Raw genomic sequence first — 19,071 nt, forward strand, 5'->3', positions numbered from 1 at the left:
TTAACATTTCTACTGCCTTTATAACTCTGAGGCGGATGTTGGGGTTGAAGTGAAAAATCCTTGGTGAGTCAGGCATCTGTGGACAAATGGCATGCAAAGTGTTGAATCAAACACTGCTGCTCTTGCAGCTGCTGACAATAGGCTAGATGATGTGGAAATGAGCTTTCCCTGTCATGCAAGCCCCAACTGTTGATCTTCTATGCTAGGCTATTTGCCCACACAGGTTAGCAGTCATATGGTTGTATATATAACAGAACTTCCCACATGTGCCCACATGTGAACGGATCTGTCACAAAGACGCCAGCTAGTGTCTCTCCAAGGCGCGCACACTCTCACACAGGAATAGTTCACAGAGCAATTTTTAGCACACTCAGCCATAAAAGCAAGATCAGATCTGAACAAGTGATCCTTGAGAATGCACACACCTTAAGCACACGTGTGAATGACTACATAAATAGTATTCCCTTGAGTGTTCATGAAACCTCCCTCCCTTTTGCACGCTCACACACACACAGCATTTGTGCCTCGTGTCTATAATCATCAGTGGTTACTCCTGTTTAGTTTCAGTGCTTATTTTCAATGATGGCCAGAAAGGAAAGAACAGAAGAAGAACACACAAGTTATTGGGAACAAACATTACCATTTCAGATCATGTGCTTTGGTTTTTTTCTAGTTCACCAGTGCAGAGGGGGGAGAGAGAAAGGAAAGCACCACACATTTACCTCCAATACAAACCCACATTTGTATTCACATTCTTCTTCAATCCCCTACATTTCACCTCCCCACTTTGCTATTCTCTTGAATTCCAGGCACTCAGTTCAGAACAGGGGACTTTTAACTACAGTATTTGCAGCCTCCCCCCCCCAATTTCACATGACCCAAGGGCTCACACAAAGGTTATATAGGAGGTGACAATCCAATTGTTTGAAGGCTCCATATCCAAATGACCTATGAGATTACGGTAGCTAAATTGAAGAGGGCTGCACGCAAAGTATCAGTGGAGTCTCCTCTGTTGGGCAGTTTTGCTATCAATCCATCAGTTCCTGGGAGCACAGAACTGAAACATTTTGATTGGAGATGTGTCCACATTTCCAGTGACTGAGAGGCCTCCTGGTTGCTCCTGCCCATCTCCTCTGCTTAGCCAATCAATGTACTGTACTTTTCCGTGTATAAGACTAGGATTTTTCTACTAAAAATAATGATAAAAAGTGGGTGGTTGGCTTATACACTGGGCAATCTCCCCCCATTTTCTTAATTTTGAATCCCCCCAAATATTCCATGTTATACATGGAAAAATATGGTAATCACTATCAGCAGGTCCCTCCCTGGTCATTTCCCCTAGAAATGACTTGATTACCGTATTGGCCCGAATATAAGATGCACCCACAAATAAGCCACACTCTGAAAATTGAAGGGGGGAAAAGAAAAAAACACACAGTACCAGGGCTGCTTCCTGGCGGGGGGGGGGGGGAGAGCCTCACTGCTTTGCCAGCAGCATAAGGTGGTGAATATAAGCCACACTTTAACTTTTCACTTTCAGAATTTGGGGGGAAAGTGTGGGTTATATTTGGGCCAATACGGTAGGTGGTGGATTCTATTATCTTTTTCCTCCCTGTTTTTCTTTGCAAGAAGCCTTGGAGGCTATTAAGCAAGCTGGAAGAAAAGAAGCAGCGGGTGGGAGTGAGGTTGCCCACCATGTCAATCTGCCAACCCGAGCCATGCATTCTTCCCGTGGGTGTTCATCTTTCTAAGCCTGCATTGTGTGTGAGGGGCAGAGAGAGAAATAAATTTTCCTCACAGTTAGACTGGAAAAGAAAAAGTGTTTTATATGTGTTGTACATGTGATGTAATGCTGTAACAGCAGGTGGCGCTGTGGAGTCCCACCATTCCCAACCGGATTTCCCTGTATGAGTTACAACATGTTTAACTGAAACTCTTCTTGGATGTCTAGAGCAGCTTCCGTAGGAGAAACAAGGGAGCCAAGCCTGCAGCAGGAGGAGCAGTGTGTGTGTATGTAGCCTTTGTTTCTTTGCTAGAATCCTTAATTTCTCTCCATTCTCCTTCCTCCAGCAAGCCTGCTCAGGGCCTCCCTCCCACTTTCTTTGGATCTTTCTCTCTGATAGCATTTCCACTCCCCTCAATTTTCAAACACCACAGCTCAAGCTAAAAAGCCCACCTCAGATTCTTTCCATGTTGTCTTAGGTTGAAGTTTACCCCTCCCTCATAGAGTGACAATGCCCAGCACCCTCACCAAACCACAGCTGCCAGTTATTCCTTGGGGAAAGCTGTATGTTTTGTGTATGGTGTGAATGTGATGTGACACTGCCAACTACAAACCACACTCTCAGTTTCCTCAGATAGACATATCCTGTATGCTTTTTTATTCCCAATCCTCTTCTGTCTGATTTGGATCATTATATGAGCAACCATTGGTCATATCCCTGTCCCATTCACTTTATTTGTTCAGTTGAAATATTCTGTGTTTGTTTTGTTTTTAGTATGTATTGTGTATAAAATAAACAAGCAAATGGCACTCTGATGAGAGGAACTTTATAGCTAAAACTCTCCCGGGCAGCATTAACAACCATAGGAGCCATGTCCTTCATGGAAGCAGTAACGAAACAGTCATCTTGTTCTCTGATACATTCAAGCCTCACTTAAAGGACACACTCATCTCTTCTGGCCCCTGTTCTCTGGCTCGTCTTGTTCCTGGTATACCTTTCCCTGCAAATGACAGCCACTCTCCACAGCTGTTTCCTGCTTGCCTTTCTCCCTGCCTCCCACTCCAGCAGGATTTCACTGCCTCTGAGCCACATCTGTCACTGTGTCAGAAGGAGCGCCTTTGTTATGTGTTTGGTGGTTCAACACAGCTTCCCGGAGTTCTCAGGGAAGGTGTATCCCCCCCCGGCACCCTCAGCTGTAGTGGAAATGTCATGCAAGCCTCAAGTGGAAGTGGGAGACACCTGCGGCGGGGGGGGGGGGACAGCACCTTTGCCCTCCTCCAGCCCATCCATCACTGCATCACAGGGTTGTTGCTGTTTTTGAAAAAGAGCAAATGAGTTTCCTTACTGGAAACGCCATGCAGCTGTGGAGCTGTGCCCTGCGCAGGGCAGCAGAATGAGGCAGTCCTTCAGGGTTGGTAGAAGTGGCTGAACTGCTTCAGGGTGGGGAAGTCCAGGACTGAGGTGTCACCCCATGCCTGACTTCATCCACTGCAATATCACACTTTCTTCAAAGCTTGAGGCAGCTGCCAAAATATAAAATCAGTTAATAAAACACAAAAAATAAATAGGCACAGCTGAGAGAGGATGGGGGGGGTAGCACGATGCTCCAAAAGCCAATCTAAAAAACGTGAGTTTTATACCTTCAACAGGGAAGTGCCCCAATTCACACCTAATTCTAGAGCTTTGGCGCTCCACATGGGAGAGGGAGAGGCAAGCGGACCCCCAAGGTGGTTATTATGATTATTTGATTATTTGAAGTTCTCTGGGTGTTGAATCATAGCATCCTAGAGCTGGAAGGGACCCTGAGGATCATCTGGTCCAAAGGGCACTATTCACATGCAAACGGTTGTTGGCATCCATCTGTCTCGGGAGACCATGGTGGAGTGTGCCTTCGAGGGTGAAGTCAAACTATTGCATTAGCACTGAAGTGACTTCCCTGGGGTGCAAGCCTGGGCAGTGTGCTGTGGCTGATACAGGAGAGACATGTTTTATTGCAGCTGGGGCAGATGAAGGTGCCTTCTTTCACTACAACAGTCACACCATGGCATTTCTTCTCTCTGCACTCCTCCAGAAGAAGCCACTGAGGGTAGGAGAATTATCTGCCTTATTGGCTATCAGTAATGAGTAATTGAGGTATGGATGAAAGTACAAGCTGCAGAGCTGTGCCAGGCAAGGAATCTCTGGACTGGCTTATGCAAACCAGCCTGGCTGGCAAATATGCTAAGGTGGCAAAGGGGATTGATGGGCCATCTGAGAGAAATCCTTTGGCCTGGGAAGACAGATGTTGCCAAGGTGATGGGGTGTGTGAAGTGATGGGAAAAGAGAATTTTTAGCAACATGTTGTGAGAAGAAGAATGGGAGGGGGAAAAGACTGGAATCCATATTAGGCAGGCTGGCTGAAGGCAGGCTAGGAGCATAGCTGTCAACTTTTCTCTTTTCTTGTGAGGAATCCTATTCGGAATAAAGGAATTTCCTATTTCAGAATAAGGGAATTTCCCTTTTAAAAAGGGAAACGTTGACAGCTATGGCTGGGAGAGAGGCCTTGAACTGCATGGCTGCCCTGATGCAGGGTACAAGCTCCTCTTGAAATGGCCACGCTGTGAGATCTCGACTCCTTCCATGCAGACTGAAGGTGTAAATAGGTAAGTAAGCCATATTTCTTAAAGCTACGACAGTCTCTGCTGTCTCTTATTCCTCCAAAGGAACACAGAAATGGATCATGCCTATTTCAGAGTAACATTCCTGATATAAAAATTACCCCACCTCTTCATCCATCAACCCAGTTCCTTACAGTCATGTAGCCCTTAAAATGGGTTGGTTGATGCCATCCTGAGGGATTAAACTAGGTATGCTTTTTAGATAGATATACAGTGCTATTTTTCTAGAAAAAGAGGTGCCGGAACTCACATGAACTAGGTTACATTCTAAATAGTGCACAGTAGATACGCATACAGACAACTTATTGGGAAGGTACAGTGATCACCCATAATGTTTTGTAAATGCTGGGCAGATGGCAAATGGATTACAGATTTCATGGGGCAGGGATGGGGAACCCGTGGCCCTTCAGATATTCCTGAACGACAATCCTGGTTGTCCCTAGGCATTGGTCATGGTGGATGGGCTGCTGGGAGCTGGAGTCCTGCAACATCTGGAGAACTCAAATCTCCATCTCTGTCCTAGGTAAAAAATGCTCATTATTATGCCTCAGGGGAAAGGTTGAAGGGGAGAGTGGAAGAAAATTTACCAGTCAGGTGTGCCAAGGTTGCCTGGGTAGGATTTTATTTCTTTAGCTGGAACATGACATGTCTCAACACACACATGGAGGATGTTGGACAATTAATGCTTTTCCTACCCGGGAAGATAGGAGAAAAAGATGTGAACTGGGAGATATTTCCCCTCTCCTCGAAGCAGACATGCCCCATGGGGGTGTGGGGTGTCCATCCTGTGTATCTACCTGCAGGATGCTTGCAGTGTGTGACAGGAAAGATGCTCTGCTGTGGAAATTCTAGGTCAGAAGTGAGGCAGCTATGGCCGCCAGATGGTGGGCTCCACCGACCATCAGCCCCTAGCTGCATGACCTGTGACAGTAAACATCTGGAGGGCTACCACTTCCCCATTTCCTGTTGGACCAGAGAACATTTAAAAAATAAATACTCCATATAAATAAAAGCATTTTATCATTGGGCTTTATCCACAGTCACATATTTAAGAATTCACAGTGCAGCTCCCAGGACTGCACTAAACCTGCACAATATGGACAGCAACTTTCTCTGGCATCGTGGTCTGAAGCAGGTTCACTTGGAACACAGTCCTGCCACTTTTAATGAAACTTGTTTCTTGCTGGGCAGGCTTGGAACCATCACATATAAAGTACAGCAAACAGCATTCGTGACTATTTTTTTCACCATACACTAGGGCCGGATTTAGGTCCTTTATATGTCCAGCTGTCCTTTGTCAACAACAAATTGTCACTGTTTTTTGTGTTGAATATATGCTATATGGTAATTTATGGACCTAATAGGTATCTAAAGCCATTTTATTAGTTTTTTATCTTATATTTTGGAAATGTACATCCAGTTTTTTCCCCTTTTAATTTTTTGGGGGCCCCCAAGAGAGTGGGGCCCCAAGCTATAGCTTGTTTAGTTTATACATAAATCCGGCACTGCCATACACTCAGTACTGAAGTGTTTATTTAATTGTGAACCTAGTCACAAAATGCGTTCCCTGAGTCTCTCTGTATGCCCTTCAAATCAACAAATGCTAAGGCACCACAGCAACAGAAGAAGGCATATTTTACAATGCAGAATTGGTCTGCTTGTTCTCCTGCCGGGAACTGTTCATGACTGCGACGCTCAAGGACAGTTCCAGTTCTTCTTGTCTGGCGGCAGGAGCTGTGCACTTGATTCCCGCTCCCTCCCATTTCCCATCAGATATAAAAGCTCCGCTTCCAGACACCAGCGCACAGAGCGCTAAACAGCAAAAGGTGCTGCTGGAGCTGCCCCCTGCTTCTCTCTTCTGCACAGCTTTAGGCAAAGCGTCTGTCTGCTTCCTCACCATGTGCCGGGGGTTAGCTTCCCTTCCTACAAGCTGCTTGGAAAGGTAAGAGGCTGGAAAATATTTGGGGCTCTTAGCAAACAACTGCTGAGTTGATAAAACAGGAGTGTGCTTTGCTTCAACATCTGTACTGATCGGGGTAACATTTGTGTACAACCATAGCTCAAACTCCTATAGTATCTTCTAAAGAATGGAAAAACTTTTGTTAGTTAGATGAGCAAGATCTATCACTGGCAAGGGCAGGAAGTGCGGGGGGGGGAATAATTCAAACAAACAAACAAAATAACTGCATTTATCCTGAATTTCTGTTACTCTTGTTGAGGGACGCTTCCTGGTCTGTACATACTTTTGCTTTCACTCAAAAGGAAGGCTTTTAAATGTTATAATGAAACCTTTTTCTCCAAACGATCACCTGTTTTTGCAATGCGGTTCTGCAAGCAGCACTCTGCACAATTAGCATTCCTGCCACACACCACCCAGGGGGGGGCGAGCTAAGAATAGAAAGTGGCGCGCCAGGCAGTCATCTACAAACTGTCGCAGTGATGCACCAAGCGGGCAGGCACCTCGGTGTGGCTGCTTGCAGACGCACTACAGCAGGCAGGCAGCTGTCATAAGAAATCTAAAAACGGGAGACCGTGTCCGCATTGTTATGGCTAGTGCAGCAGCAAGTAAATCTGGGTCACTGAGAAGTGGTGCAAAGGAAGTTCAGGAGACATGGTATGGAAGAAACTCAGCTTCATGCTGTTTTGAAGAAGGAATGTGATTGTTGTCATTCGTAGTATTAATTTCTCTACCGTTATTGATGTAACATTTTACTTAACCGAATAATAGTGTTCACAGTTTATATTTTGACACTGGGGGAGACAACAAGAGGGGGAGGAAACAAAGAGAAATCATAAATAGGATGTTTCTCTTGAGCTTAGTTTCAGCTGAGCATGACAACAGAGGGACCTTACAGTGTTGAATGTCTACCTGAAAAGCAGCGCAGTGAGCAGTTTCAGTTGTGACCTTCTTGAGGCAGGGACCTATCCTTTCCCCTAGTAATTGTAGAAGCTCTGGCTTACTGTATTATCCACCCAAGTGAGGCAGACATATCAGTCCTTTTAATAGCAAAGAAAGAATAATACTATTGCGGGCATGCTCTTCCTGGATTCTATACTTTGTCCAAGAATGTGGGGTTGTTGTTTTATACCTGTGAACAAACACTCCTTCCTGGGAAGCTTGAGGCATGCAAATAGAGACCTCTTTATGCACTGGTGACAGTGTTCATTCCCCCACCCCACCATCATCTATGGTCAAGCTGTTGTGGTGCTTTAAAGAGTCAGAGACAAAGAGTGAATGTGTTAAATCTCTGGACCTTAAATATTCCAGTTCTCTGACATAGAGCTGTGAGGAATAAGAGAGACTATCAGAGGATGCCTGAGCAGGAAGAGCAATCTTGCAGGGAAACATAAGAGTAGAGGAAGAGACTAAAAGGACAGCAGATGCTCCAAGCGGAAATGATTTGGTCTTTACAAAAAGTGGTTAACAAACAGTTCCATCTGCATGTTGTGATATTCCAGTCCTTTTGCATCTGAAGAGCAGGTGCCACATAACAAAATGTACCAAACAAGTGAAGAAACTGTGTCCATCAAAAATGGAGATCTTAGGTTGCACTTGCGTCCCACTTGAGAGCTCCCCTGGGGCATCTGGTTGGCCACTGTGCAAACAGAATTTTGGTTCATTTGTGTAACCTTCGGATCACTTGTTGGAGCCATAGCTGGGCACCATATGTGACAATCATGACAGACTTTCCAAGAGTCCCCTGGATGATGCCAGGGATGAAGAGAAGCTGTTACAAGAGGTTCCAGTTTATTAAACAGGAAGGGCACTAGTGAATCCTTAATGTTGTATAGGTTACACAGTTCAGATATTAACCACTGAATCTGAAGGCTAAAAATAAGCTAGCTTTGCTGCCAGCTAGATCCCATTGTCCATAAAAGTGGGAACTCGGTGGGAAATAAAAATCTTTTTTTTTTAAAGGGGAACTCAGGGAAAGTTGTGTAGCCATGAAAGCATGATTAACACACAGAGCCCGCAAGCACAATAAATACAATACACAATTGCTGTATTAGAGGCCTGGAATCAGTACAGCAGTCGTTGAAGGACCACATGGCCACCCATCTGTCAAAGATGATTAAATTATTTGCATGTGTAATCCTGCCTTGCCTTCTGCATTAATGGGAATTACAGCTTGATTAGGAATTCTACATTACTGAAATGCTTGCATGCCCTCACACAACAGAAATTAGTATTGTTTCTCTCTCCCCATCATATATCTCCTACATTTATTTGAACAAACATGCAACAACTCTTCTCTCCAGCCAGGGGCATAGGAAGGGGGGCGGTGGGGGTGGTCTGTGCCGGGTGCCCTCACTGAGGGGGGTGACATTCAGATCCCAAGTTGGGGTAAGGGGGGGAGCTGCACCGCCTTGCCGGCGGCACCCCCCCCCTTTGCCCTTTGTTTTGACAGCTTGGGGGAGGCTTGGGAGTCGCGGGCAGCAGCGCCAAATGTCCGCCAAGGGTGGCTCGCTCCGCCCCTGGCTGCAGGGCACACACACTGCTCTGGGCACCCAAGCGGTTGTCCCGCGCCTGGGAGGGCACCCTCCGCGCCACGCCCCCCTCGGGAGCGCGCCTGCCCAGGGCAGCAAGGATATATGCTCCGCCGCTGTCTCCAGCCCCCAATGTATAGTTCTGCAAATTCACACCAGAAGTGAACAGCCAGTTTGGAACCAGACAGATGGTGGTTCTCACTTTTTAAGGAACACACACTGCTGCCCCCTCGTGGCCACTTCTTGTTTTACCTTAAAATTCATTTTGACATTCTTCCATTCCTCTCATTCTGCAGAGCAAAGGAATTCAAGACCCGCTTGGGGATCCTGCTTCATAAACCAGATCTGGGATATAAAATTGGAAGCCTGAGCCGAAGCACAAAGCAGAGGTAAGTCATGTGCTGAAGGCAGCCTAAAAAAAACCTGGTCCAACCTAGAGCACTGCTGCAGCTACTTAAGAGGGACCGGTCCTGAAAGGGGCAATGGAGCAGTGCAACATTAAATATATATATTAGCTCCTAAGGAATTCAGTGAGAGGGAGGAATCATAACTAGCTGTCTATGGAAGAAATCTGTTCTTCAGCCATGACCTGCCCTCCTGAGTCTGAGCTGTTGCCATCCATCTGTCTCAAGAGACAACGGCATGCGCCTCTGGGCATGAGGTCAAACTGCTGTGTCAGTAGCCCCCAGGTCACTTCCCCCAGGAACAAGCCTGGGCAGTGTGTCTGGAGGTCCTGGGCTGCCCAGACAGCAAGACTCTCGTCTTCATTGATGTGGTCCAAAGGAAAGCAGAGCAATACGTTTAGCACCAACTTGGCTGCAGAAGGTCCTGGAAGGAGGCGTACAAAACGCCATCCAACCATCTTAGGGATTCCACTCCAGATTTGTGCAGGGCTCACTCTTTAGCCTTTTCTTCTCCTGAAGATATCCCACAAGGCAGTGGGAGTTTAGGATCATAGTTTTCCTTCTCTTAGATGGACAATCTTCCCAGGTTGATGAGCCCCATATGCCCCTCACTTCCCTTTTCAGCACGTGCAGAAACCACCGCTCAACCCATCTAGTCTGAGTAAATTCCAGTGATCCAGTGGGGTGGCTTCTGTGTTCTCAAGCTAGAAGCCAGCTTGTTCTCTGCAAGAACAAGGACCCATGTTTTCCCATACAGCTAACAAGAAATAGGAGAAGTGAAGACCTGGGTTCAGCTGTTTTCTAAATATTGTAACCACACCATGGAAACCATACAAGGTGAAATTAAGAGACAGGTACCTCCTTCTGCCTCCCCCCCCCATAAGTGGTGATGAGGTGTTCGCTTTAGTTTAGGACCTCTGGGCTTCTTGTCTTGTCTGCTCCTCTGCCTAAACTCTTCACACCAACATTCCTATTGGCACCACCATGATTTTTACGTTTATTTTCCTCTCCAGATATGCCTTAGAAGAGGTGCTCGGATGGAAGGAGTCTTTTGACCACCTTCTGAGAAGCAAAAGTGAGTACGTCTTTTCACAGTCCCCAACACGTCAAAGGGAGCAGAGATTTTTCCAAAACTTGTTTTAGGAAAACACATTCCTTCCCCCCATAGCTACCAAATGCATGCCTTGATTGTTCCATAATTCCTTCAAGTGCGATATGTCCTACAGTGTACTGTGCCTCAGACAGGTTCACTTCTGGGTCAGATTAATGTATGGTTAAACATGCCCTTGAATGCAACGCTTGGTTTCCCCTGTCTTTTTAAAAAAACGAGTACCAGCCACAGGGAGCTCCATTTCATATAAGGACTACAGTATGCGGGGAGGCGTTTAACTCCCCCCCCCCGTGCCATTTCCCCACTGCATATCTCCCCACACATTCCCAGTCCAAGCTGCTAGATCCTGCAGCTAGAGACAGATAAATAACACAGAGCAGAGAGTGTTCTTTTAAACAACAATTCAACCCTCAGACAAGGCCCTGTGGTGGTTTAAATAATATATATACTATAGAAAAGTTAGCTGCCTATCAGTTTGCTCCAAACCTGCTGATTTGGATATATTTATAAAATATTTCCTGCCTATGCTCCAGTTCTCCCAAAATAATTTTTCTACCACTGTTCTGACCCTTGTTCCGCACAAGGGTTTTATTCCTATGTCTTTTCTTTCTAAAAAATAAATAAATCCCATAGCATTGTGTTAATGTCTGTAAGAAAAAGTGCATCCTTCTGTTCTCGTCGCTCTCCTTCCAAGCTAAACATTCCCTGTCCTCCCTCACAGGTGGCCTGGCAGCATTTCATGGCTTCCTCAAAACAGAGTTCAGTGAAGAGAACCTGGAGTTCTGGCTGGCCTGTGAGGAGTATAAGAAAACCCACTCAAAAGCCAAACTAGCAGCCAAAGCCAACAGGATCTTTGAAGATTTTGTTCAAAATGAGGCCCCCAAAGAGGTGAGTAAAATTTCTTAATATGGTGCAATCCTTAAAAAAAAAATACTACTGCATTTGCACCCTATATTTCCTCTAAGGTTCTCAAGACAGTATACATGTTTCCTTCCCCACGATCACTCTATTTTATCCTCACAACGAGCTTGTGAAGTAGGTTAGACTGAGAGATAGCGCAGGACACGTTGCTGCTTGAAGCAAAATGCCTGGCTGCCACCCCCTGGCCATTGCCCCCCTTGCCACCACTGCAGTCTTGCCTTGGGATGGGGGGGGGCGGTGGCATGAGGCTCTGCAATGACTTTTCCTAGAGGAAATTTTTATTTTTATTTGTTAAATTTGTATGCCGTCCTATGTCTGTAGATAAAGCTTCACCGTCAGGAGGGCGGGGTGAGGCTCTGCAAGGAGCAAACCTGCCACCTCTCTGGAGTCTGCTGGGCTGAGGCAAGTGCCTCATTTTGCTTCATGGGCCAGCCAGCCTGCAGCTGACCCCAAGTCCCCCCGAGAGGGTTGTGGGTCTCCCCAGTCCTCCTTCCATACTCTTCACTGCTTCACACTGGCTCTGCTAGAATGCATACAATACCTGTTGCTTTTCCTCACTGTTAAGAAACATATTGGCATAGAATTAATTGCTGCTGTGTTCCTTACAGGTGAACCTTGACCATGAAACCAGAGAGGCGACCAGGAGGAACCTCACCATTGCCAATTCTGCTTGCTTTGAAGAAGCCCAAGCAAAAACCCACACCTTGATGGAAAAGGACTCCTATCCCAGATTTCTGAAATCTGCCTATTACAGGGACCTGACAGAGCAAGCGACCAGCCACAGGACAGGCAAGCCCACACACACCTGAACCTGCTCATGGTCACTGCTAGGACTTGTGTTGGGGGAACAGAGACAGAGAATGAACCAGGAGAGGCAGGAGCCTCTGAGGGAGGTGATAAGAGCTTTCCAGTGGTGGAGTTTAGGCTGGGCCTTTACATTGGCCAGGATGCCTGGGACCTCATATGCTTCCATACACCCAGGAGCTCTACCAAGAAAAGGCCCTCCCTGGCATCTAGGAAGGGCAGAAAACAGGCACTCATGTGAAAAGCACCGGAGAAAATTGTGCAAGAAAGAACCTGCACTCCAAGTAGGACGAAGAAAGCAGAAGGGAAGGCGAGAATTGAGGGGCAGAGAACTAGAAAGGTTGAATTCCTCTCTAAGACTGTGTATCATCCTCGTGTTCAATGTTATGCACCTGTGCACCCATCCGCATGCATCAGACTCTATCTGCTTTCAGAATCCAGTATCTGCACTTGCAAAACACAGACGACAAACTGTATCTAGCACACAGGGGTTTGAAATCTCCAGCTACCGCATGACAGTTCCAGAAGCACACAGCTCTCTGCATGTTTGTACACCAACCAGCTGAACAGTCAAGACTTAGCATCCTTAACAGTGCAGGTGTTGCTTTGCCTTTGTACCCAGAGGAATGCTGCATCTGCTTTGATCCAACTGCATATCTGCCTTCTGCTATGATGGGCAAACTTCCTTCCAGTGACATTTGCAGAAGCCAACAAACTCTGTGAACATTATAAGCAACCTTGGGTGACATGCCCCATTTTTTAATGGTTTCCCATTTATTGTTAATTATTACAGTGATTATTAATAATTATTTATTTAGATAGGGCATTTAATGAGCATAGCACTTTCGACACAGGTACAAGTCACTGCAGCAAGGGGCCTGCAAATGATATCTCCGCTGATTTCACGATACCTATAAGACTACATTGACAGGTGGCATCAGCAGAGAGGTAAAGAAAAAGAGAGTGGGAAACAAGACTAGATTGGCCTTGCAAATATAAGTCTGCAAAAGTTATTAATTCCTCACCTCTCCATGAAAAAAACAACTACTACCCTGGTGGTCCAAACAAAACGTGTTACAGAGCATTCTACGGCTGTTTACTTGAAAGAAAGTCCCGCTTTTTTAAAGTCCCGCTTGCTCCCAAATAAGTGTGCATGTGTATAGGTTTGCTGTCTCAGTCATGTGCAGCACAGCTGACAGCTTGAAAGGGCAGGGGAAGGGAAACTTTCTTCCCTGCCTGAAGATTATTTTCTTTTATAAATTGTATTTTTGCATTTTCAATTTTACAAGAATAAACAAAAGAAAGATACACACTCAAACAGAAACATACTGTAAAATCCCCATTGATTTCCCTCCCGCCCTTTGTGAATCCTCTTAAGATTTTCCCTCTGCATCTCTTCCATAACTCTATTCTTATAAGTCCTTTATCAATCCATAGCTCAAATTTTTACTACAAGTTTTCTGTCAGTCCTACCAATGAATTTGTTTACAATAGTTTTTCAAATAGATTATATACTTTCCCCATTCCTTATTAAAATCAGCCTCTTCCTGGTTTCTAATTCTTCCTGTAAGTTTTGCCATCTCGGCATAGTTCATCATTTTATCTGCCATTCTTCATTGGTCAGAGTTGTACCATCTTTCCATCTCTGGGCTACCAGAATCCTTGCAGCTGTGGTCGCGAACATAAATAATTTCATCTGGTCCTTCAGAATCTCGGCACCTAAAATTCCTAAAAGAAAAGCTTCTGGTCTCTTAAGAAAAGTTATTTTCAGCATTTTGTTCAGGTCATTATATATCATTTCCCAGAAGTCGTTTACCACCTTACATGACCACCATATATGATAAAAGGTGCCCTCCTTCTCTTCGCATTTCCAGCATGTTTTAGAATTTGATTGTACATTTTAGCTAATTAACTAGGAGTTAAATACCAACAATACATTATTTTCATATAATTTTCCTTCAGAGTGTAACATGCTGTGAATTTAAACTTGTTGTCCATAATCTCTCCCATGCTGCTAACTCAATATTGTACCCCAAATCCTTCACCCAGTGAATCATCATGGATTTGACCTGTTCATCTTTTGTTTGCCAATATTATTCTTACTTACACAGGTGACCAGGTGACTAGGTATTTGCAGTCCTTGACCAAAATGCAATCAGAGAAAGTTAAAAGGCCCAGCAGGGATGAAAAGCTGTCTGATTCACAAGCGACTTACTGCAGACCAGTCTCATTTAAATTCTGAAAATAGAATAAATGGAGATTATTTGGGGAATATTAAAACACTGTTCAATTGTAGCCTCATCTCCAGTGCAAGACCTGTTGAAACTGATAGCAATCGTGCATGTGCTTGTGGAACTTCCAATATTTTTGTAGGGCTATATGCACAGGAGACGTTTCCAATGAATTGTGCCCGTAGACTGACAAGTTTGGAGGAAGGACATTTTGAAAAAGGAGACAAGGAAAAACCTGGTAAATGAAGAATGATGTGAATGGGTAAACAAAGGCAAAGTCTGCTGCTAAAGCAGTACACACAGAGCAGAGATAAATGGTTAAATCATGTTAGCAAGTTAGTAGGCCGGTTATCGTAACTTAGTGCAAGTGACTTAATTTCTGAGAGAGAAGGGCAGCATAGAATAGAATGGAAGGCGGGTGCAGGAGTGGCCCAGTCACTCAGCAGGGCAGACACTATGAGACTTTACTGGTCCAACTTGTGTAATGGATAGACAGGATCCTGGATTACAACTGAGAAGGGGCACAGGCTCGCAGTCATTGAATCCCTGCTCATTTGTACTTTCATACATCTTGTAATGTACACCAGCTAGGATTGTACGCGCAAGATAATCCTGGCAGCAACAGAACGTGCCACACCTGGCTGAACAATTGTACGCCAGGTAGTTTGTTAAAATCAGCCCTGACAAACTGCAAAATACCAAGCAGAGTATTTGTTCACAACAGAAACCTATCTAGACTTATGTGAATTCAGTACTGGAAGTAGCTGAGAAAATAAACAGTCAAACTGCAACTACTGAGCAATTTACAGTGCTGTTTCTGCTGCTGCTGCTAGTAAAGCTTTCAAATACCAGTAAGATCAGTTTATGCTTTTCTTTCATTTATCCACAAGCAACATTTCCCAGAGCAGATGCACCCTGAGCCAATAGCAAAAGCCTCTTGCATGCTGCAACTCATTTGGCAGAGACCATATCCTGAGGTTCTTATTCTGGTTTTGATTAACCTTATTCAGACAAACTCCTGTTGACTTCTGTGAAGTGTTGTCTGAAAAAGGAGGCATGATGCAGTTTTCCTTCTGAAGTCTATGGTTAAAACCTCCCTCCATGGACTTCACTGGTGAGAGAACAGTGCATATATATATAGTTATATAAGCCAAACCATGTTTACACAAACTTTTCTTTTTAAAAAAACACACCCAATGCTACTTTTGTGGGTCTACTTGGGGTGAACTCTTTACTGCTGCAGTGTTTGCATGCCATTGTGATTTAACCATCGATCTGCCTGCATGCCAAAATAAATATTCTTCAGCAGCAAAGGAGGGTGGAGGATATGAATTTGAAAAATGTGCTCTACCCAGTTCTTTGCATTATTCTGTTTCGCACAGCTGCCATGCTGCCCCTTTATTGTTGGTTTTCTTGAGAAGTTCTACAAAATAAAAAACATTTCTTAATGCTGAACCACAGATGAGAAATTGTGAGATGCCTGTCTAGTGGAAGGTGATTCCATCAGCAAACCAGCAATGAAGTGACCACGCCTTTGCAGCCCAGTTTAAAACCTCAGGATGAAATGTACTGTCCTATTGCTGAAGTTAGCCTGGCCAGAAGTCTAAGAGAAGATGAACTGGAATTCTCCCCAAGGCCAGAGCTGCTTTAATATTTATTATTTATTTACAACTGGAACTTATTCCGGTTCTTTCAGTGTGAATGACTGAGATACTACGTTGTGGATTCAAGAATGTTATAATGTTGTTGTTATATTATTTGAAAATAAATCAGTTACAAAACCAGTGCAATGGAAATCTGTTTCATATTGGCCAGGGAGGAGGAAGGGGTGGGAGGAAAGGACAACATCTGCATGATATAATTTGGTAGAAACATTTATTCAAACATAAATAAAACTAATATTCACTGTATTTCAGAGTAAGGAAAGCTGGTTGTTTATTGATGGAACACACTGAGCATAAATCGAAAGTAACTGGTGACGGGATTGGAAGTCTAAGGGTGAAATCCTTTAGCTCCTGTCCATTATAATATTGCCCAGATTACTGAAAAGCCTCCTTGTCACTGCTTTTAGATTGCACTGAAACCCTACCCTGTTTTTTTAGAAAGGAAGGTGCATCCTTTGTACAACTACTAGTGGAGACCCTATGAATGGAAAAAACCAACCAGACCCTAAACATTGTGCATAATACAACTAAGTACAAATCTTAAGAAAACGTAACAGACTTTGATATTGTTGTGGGTTTGCAGCGGACAAAGACCCCCTAGAATTCCTGGGTGCCAGGTTCTCCCCATAATTTCTGAAGTTAGTAAAGGTGGGGTTTGAAGTCGGAAGCTTTGCGCAGAGAGGCGGATCAGGTGTTGGCAGAGTCTCTACCCTGACAAAAGGTGAGACTTGAAAGGGGGGGCTATCAGGATTACAGGGGGCATGATGTCACCACAGGAAAAAGTGCTTTTTGCAAGATGCTTTGAAAGGGAAGGTGCTGGAATCAGAGTAGTAGTAGTAGCAGCAGTAGTAGTAGTTATTATTAATTGAATTTATATACCGCCCTATACCCGAAGGTCTCAGGGCGGTTCACAGAAAAGTTCAACATAAAAAGCACAATATATATAATCAAAATAAAAACAACAACCCACCCCCCAAAGAGACACATTGTAATGTGGTAGGGACATTTGTTAAACATAAATAAAACTAATATTTACTGTATCGCAGAGTAAGGAAAGCTGGTTGTTTATTGATGGGACACATTGGGGAATTACAGGGGATGTGAAAGTGAGGTTTCCAGGGTGGCGAGGGGGATACTAGAAGCGGCAGGGGACGGCTTGTTTTCTGCAAAGGTTTTCTGGGAAGAAGGAGCAAGAAGGAGGCAGAACTCCAGGCAGCAGTGGCTGAAAGAGGCTGCACTGAGAGACCTTGAACCATGGCTGGCTGCTGCCTTGGACCCTAGCTATGAGAGGAGAAACGAGGTGTAATGTTCCTGAGGTGTAATGTTCGGCACCCTCTCAACTGAAAGTTATAAAATTGACTATTAAGAGGAGCAATGCCCATTGTTAAGCAAAGTATCATAGAATTGAAGAGTTGGAAGGGGTTCCAAGGGTCATCTAGTCCAACCCCCTGCAATGTGGGAGGGGTAGCTAAAGGAATGGTGACCTGTCCTCCATTGTGACACGTCCCCCTGCTGACTGACTTGGCAGTGAACGTTGGGAAGAGCAACCATTCCAGGCTAGGTAGTTAGTTAGAGAGAAAGCAGCTCGTTGGTGACAAATCGGAGATGTTTCCTGAGGGATTGAAGAGTCTCTCTTCTGCTCAAGTGTATGTAGGATTTCCAGTTCTTTTTGCATTCTGCTTGTTTCTATCCCTCAAGATTTAGAAAAATAGGGGATCATGCCTTGGTTGGATTGTTTTCTGACTTTCCCCCTGTTCTTCCCTAGGTTTCACAGGCTGCTGTCCTGCTGCTGCCGAGCACCAAAATCCCACCCCCTGGTCTGCAAGGAGGAGGAGGAAGAGACGTCACGGTGATGAAAAACGAAAAGGCAACACTCGTGAAAGTCAGTTATCAATGTGCATGGCACATAGTTGGTGGCAAATAAGATATGTTTCCTGAGGGGTTGAAAAGACTCTCTTCTTCTCAAGTGCAAGTAGGATTTCTAATTCTTCCTGCTTTCTGCTTCTATCACTATCCATCAAGATTTAGAAACATAGGGAACCATGTCACGGTTATTTTTAAAAGATTGTCCTCAAGGCCACCACAGATGCTTTGAGGGAAATGGCTTTCCATCTCCCTTGTGGGCATCATCACAAGAAGAGCACCTTATCTGATGGTCTTTTTGACAAGATGCCCTCCTCCGTGCGTCCAACTCCTTGCTGCACTCTTCATTAGAGGTTCGTGACAGCAAGTTCAGTTGCCAGATACCCCACATTCAGTGCACAGATAGAGAGGATCAAGGAAGTAACTATAACCCATTTCTGACCCTGTTCTTCCTTGGGTTTCAAAGGCTGGACCGGTTGCTGGCCTTCTGTTGCCCCCCTCCCATCCATCCCCTGGTCTACATGAAGGAGGGGGAGGCTGAAGAGGTTAGGGTAAGGAAAGATGGAAAGGCAACACCATTAAAAGTAAGGTTCATCTATGTGCACTCCAGCAACCAGGTGGTGGATGCCACCAATCCTGATTTATCAGGTGAGAGATAAGCTGTGCTCATGAGGAACTGTGAGGCCAGAGCGAATCTGGCTTCAAGAGGAATGAGGCTGGCCTTATTCATGAAGACTTCAGGGACATCCCTTTTGAAGAAGAAAGAGAACCACTTCTCTTTCCTTTTCCATTACAATGCATATTTATTTGCATAAAAATTATACCCCAAAAATCCTCAAAGCGGGAAAAAAACCCAGCTGGTCATCCTTGGAGAACCACAACAAATTTTAAACTTCCTTTACTCATTGTTGTGCTTGCTCACTTCCTCCCCAGGCCCAGTGAAGTATTTTGAGGCTGCTTCAGTTGCTGCGCAGCAGAAGGCGATGCAGTATTATGAGTCATGGGGTGGGGAGAGTGTGTGTATGAATTCAAGAGCGCTAGGTTTATTTTTTGGTTGCCGCTTTGTTAATGTTAATACTGTTTTATAGATTATGAATGCTGTAGTACTTTATGAATCCTATACTATGACTGTTGTATGACTTTCTCGTAATAAGCTGTTTAGCTTATTTTTTTAGCTGTGTTGTTAATAGTGATTTATAGATTA

At 44.7% G+C, this 19,071-nt stretch overlaps 1 protein-coding gene across 1 annotated transcript; it reads left to right on the forward strand.

Moving 5' to 3' along the window:
* The first annotated feature begins 6,048 nt into the window (after positions 1-6,048).
* Positions 6,049-12,922, forward strand: LOC128415204 (regulator of G-protein signaling 16-like). Its single transcript, XM_053391129.1, has 5 exons — positions 6,049-6,323; positions 9,166-9,258; positions 10,287-10,348; positions 11,106-11,272; positions 11,914-12,922. Exons 1-5 carry the CDS (start codon positions 6,064-6,066, stop codon positions 12,112-12,114), a joined length of 783 nt encoding a protein of 260 aa, XP_053247104.1. The 5' UTR covers positions 6,049-6,063; the 3' UTR covers positions 12,115-12,922.
* The last annotated feature ends 6,149 nt before the right edge of the window (positions 12,923-19,071 follow it).

Source organism: Podarcis raffonei, chromosome 6, assembly GCF_027172205.1.
Source record: "Podarcis raffonei isolate rPodRaf1 chromosome 6, rPodRaf1.pri, whole genome shotgun sequence".
NCBI classification, from domain to species: Eukaryota; Metazoa; Chordata; class Lepidosauria; order Squamata; family Lacertidae; genus Podarcis; species Podarcis raffonei.